General features: G+C 43.7%; 1 protein-coding gene across 1 annotated transcript; it reads right to left on the reverse strand.

Annotated features, from left to right (window-relative positions):
* Positions 1 to 1,182: 1,182 nt before the first annotated feature.
* Positions 1,183 to 2,215, reverse strand: LOC128625945 (melanoma-associated antigen B4-like). The gene is given in 2 exon segments (XM_053655768.1): positions 1,183 to 1,833; positions 1,835 to 2,215. Coding segments are annotated over 2 exon segments (1,032 nt in total).
* Between the last annotated feature and the right edge of the window lie 862 nt (positions 2,216 to 3,077).

Here is a 3,077-nt window from a genome sequence, read left to right on the forward strand (position 1 = left end):
TATATTCTTAACTTAAATTGACTCTCTATTGATAGAACACTACTTGGAAATTACCTCAAAACAGGAGCCAGCACAATGTCTGTGCACATAAGGAACACTGGTCAACAGGCATTTCCAACCACGACTTGAAGACTCCACCTCAGACTTCACTTAGGGTGACACAACTGACTGGGTGTTGCCTTAGATCACGCATTGTCCTCACAATGGGACTAAATTCTGCTTAGCAATGGAAGTTAGGTGACATGCTATCTCCACACCCTTTAGTCTCTGTACTTGTTTCATACGAAGAAGAGTGTATATTGCCCTCTTTTGCGACAGCATGTATGTTTTATATTGGCACGGGCAAGGGCAGGGTCTTCTTTGGCCAAACATCCCCAATGGAAATGTGAAGAATTTGTAAGAGCTGATGCCCCGTTAATGACTCTGTGAAATAAAAACCATGAACCAAGAGGCTTGATTTACTGATTTATATTTTCAAACAGTCTTGAAAAGCATAAGCAAATCCAGGTACCTGGCTTCACAATTTACACAATGAAAGAACACCTGTCGTGAAGCAAAAAAGTAGTGGCCAATTTTATATATGTACATCTTCTTTATCCATTTGTTGACAGATGGACACACGTCTCGGCTGTTATAGATTATGCTTGGTAAAGCATAAGCAATACAGCAAATAACACTGCAATAAGTACATACGATTCATATGGGTCCTAAACTTATGGCGATGAATACTTTGTGTAATCAATATGTTCTCCACATGAAACTAATATATCATATGTCAACTGTCATCAAAATTTTAACTTGCCAATTTTCTTCACCTACCTATTCATATATATATTTATCTATCTACTGCTCCCAACAATTTTAGTGTAAACTTATTTCACATCTCAAAAGATAGTCCTATCCTAAGGCCACATTAACTTGTTCTGGATCACAAAAGTAATTAAGGATTGCTAAGTTTTATTTTTTAAAAAAAGCACTTATACCTAATTCATAAATGCCTTTAAAGTGTGAACCCTGTCTTCATAAACTTAAATCCTGAATCTAAGTAAATAGTCTACCTAAAAGAACACCGTTTAAAAATCCAAAAACCACCCTGAAATATAAGCTAACAAAATATTTTATGTACTAAGAAACTGCTTAACAGGGCTTTCCAACCAAAAAATTGAACACTCCACCGGGGTGTCACTCAGGGGGAGAGCAGTGACTGGATGTGGCTCTGGGGTGCCCACTGGTCTTGGAAGGACTGCTAGGTCTGGGTGCAGCTTGGAATCTCTCATCCTCATCTTTCAAAGCCTCTTCATAATAACCTGTGAAAGCTGTGGGTTCACTATCATTGAGCTTGGCCAAAAACTGTAAAACCTTCATCTTGCCGCTCTCAGTGTGGGCTCTTGGACCCCAAAGGAACTCATAGGATGGAGGATCACTGTTTCCTACCTGCTGGTACACCAGGTATTCTTCCTGCACCAAATCTTGGGTGATAAGCTTCCTAGGCTCTCCAAAAATGAAGTGACTCTTTCCATCATAGATGCCCAAATTATTCAGGAATCCCCATATCTCCTCCTCAGAGGCACAGTTGTCATTCAGGAAGATCATACTTAGGAGAGGCATCAGAATCCCTTTTATAGGAAATCTCCAGCCTCTGCTCAGATCCCCATAGCTGGTGTCACCCTGACTGTCTACAAGTATGTAATAGTTACCACTGGGCTTGACTTCTTGCAATTCTAGGCCAAAGAACAGATTTATGTGCTCAGAGGCCTTCCTGAGAATCTCAGGGAAGTCCTTCCTGCACCATTTGTGGACTATCTTCAGCATGTCTGCTTTTCTAATGGGCTCCCTTCATTTGATACTGATATATCAGGTACTCTACTAACTGTGTAGCCTTCTTATTTAGAAGATCTTTGCCAGGGATCCCAGTGGAAGCTGAAGCCCCAGATGAATGTTTACTTTTACTACCATGGCCCTTGGCTTTTCCAGGGCATCTTTCACTTGAAACACCTGCAGCAGCACTGGTGGTGGCTGGGTCACTCAGAGATGCCTGGAGAGGACCAGCACCAGCAGAGCTGGAGGCAGCATCTGCCAGAACAGAAGAGGAAGAGCAAGTGGCCTCTTCTTCCTCTCCAGTAGCTGCCTGAGCACTCTTAAGACTTTGGGTTTCAGGTCTGTTTTGGCGGCGTTTCTCACGAGCACGGAGCTTACTCTTGTGACCACGAGGCATGATGGCTGTGGCTCAGGACAGCAGACAGGAGTGTAGACCAATGAAGAGGTAGTTTGGGTACCTGGTGGATGGAGAATGACAAGATGTGAACACCTTCAATGGGTAGATTCAACCTTGGCTTTATTACAGGCTGTCTCGAAAGCTTTTTATGGGGGTACTACTCTAGAAACTCATGAAGCTCCTTCTCTCCAGGTCAGCCTGTCCCCTAAAAATCCCATAGAGAAACCAAAGAACTTTTAGAGAGAGTCTCAGGCTGCATCCTACCAGCCTTGCCTTGACTCTATTCAGGTGACAGCAGGCAATGTCAGTGTAGCCCCCTTTGTCGAGGCATGCGGGATCCTCTCAGTTCATCTTCCAAATTCTCACGTCAACCATGGCCAGAGCCTGGGCACCTTCCCCTCTGCTACTCTGAGGCTGACACTGTAATGCTCTCAGGGACCCAGGACATAGAACTGCACATGAGTTTGTCAGTCCATCTATGTATCAGGTAATGCCCAGTGCTGAGAAATTAGTGGGGCCCTCTGTTTCCTGGTTTTATTTGGATCCTCAGTTGTCAGTCAGGATCCTCACCTTGCCTTCTTTTAAGGTCTGGGACTACTCCCCCTTGGGCTGGCTGGTAGTTAGATCTTCCGACTATAGATCTCACCTCTCTCAGACCTTATATAAGGAAGTGGGGGGTGTTGCTCCACCTGACAGACCATCCCTGAGATTTTTGGGGCTGATAATAAAGAGTTGAGATGGACACTTTTCATGTCCTGGACACTTTTCATACTTCTCACAGTTAAGAGCCAACCTCCCTGAAACTCAGTAGAAGAAAATGAAGTTGACCTTTTCTGACCAAATATGTTCTCCCAAGGGTGGG

The sequence above is a fragment of the Artibeus jamaicensis genome, unplaced genomic scaffold (genome assembly GCF_021234435.1).
Source record: "Artibeus jamaicensis isolate MK-2021 breed Jamaican fruit bat unplaced genomic scaffold, CSHL_Jam_final scaffold_1283, whole genome shotgun sequence".
Classification (NCBI taxonomy): domain Eukaryota; kingdom Metazoa; phylum Chordata; class Mammalia; order Chiroptera; family Phyllostomidae; genus Artibeus; species Artibeus jamaicensis.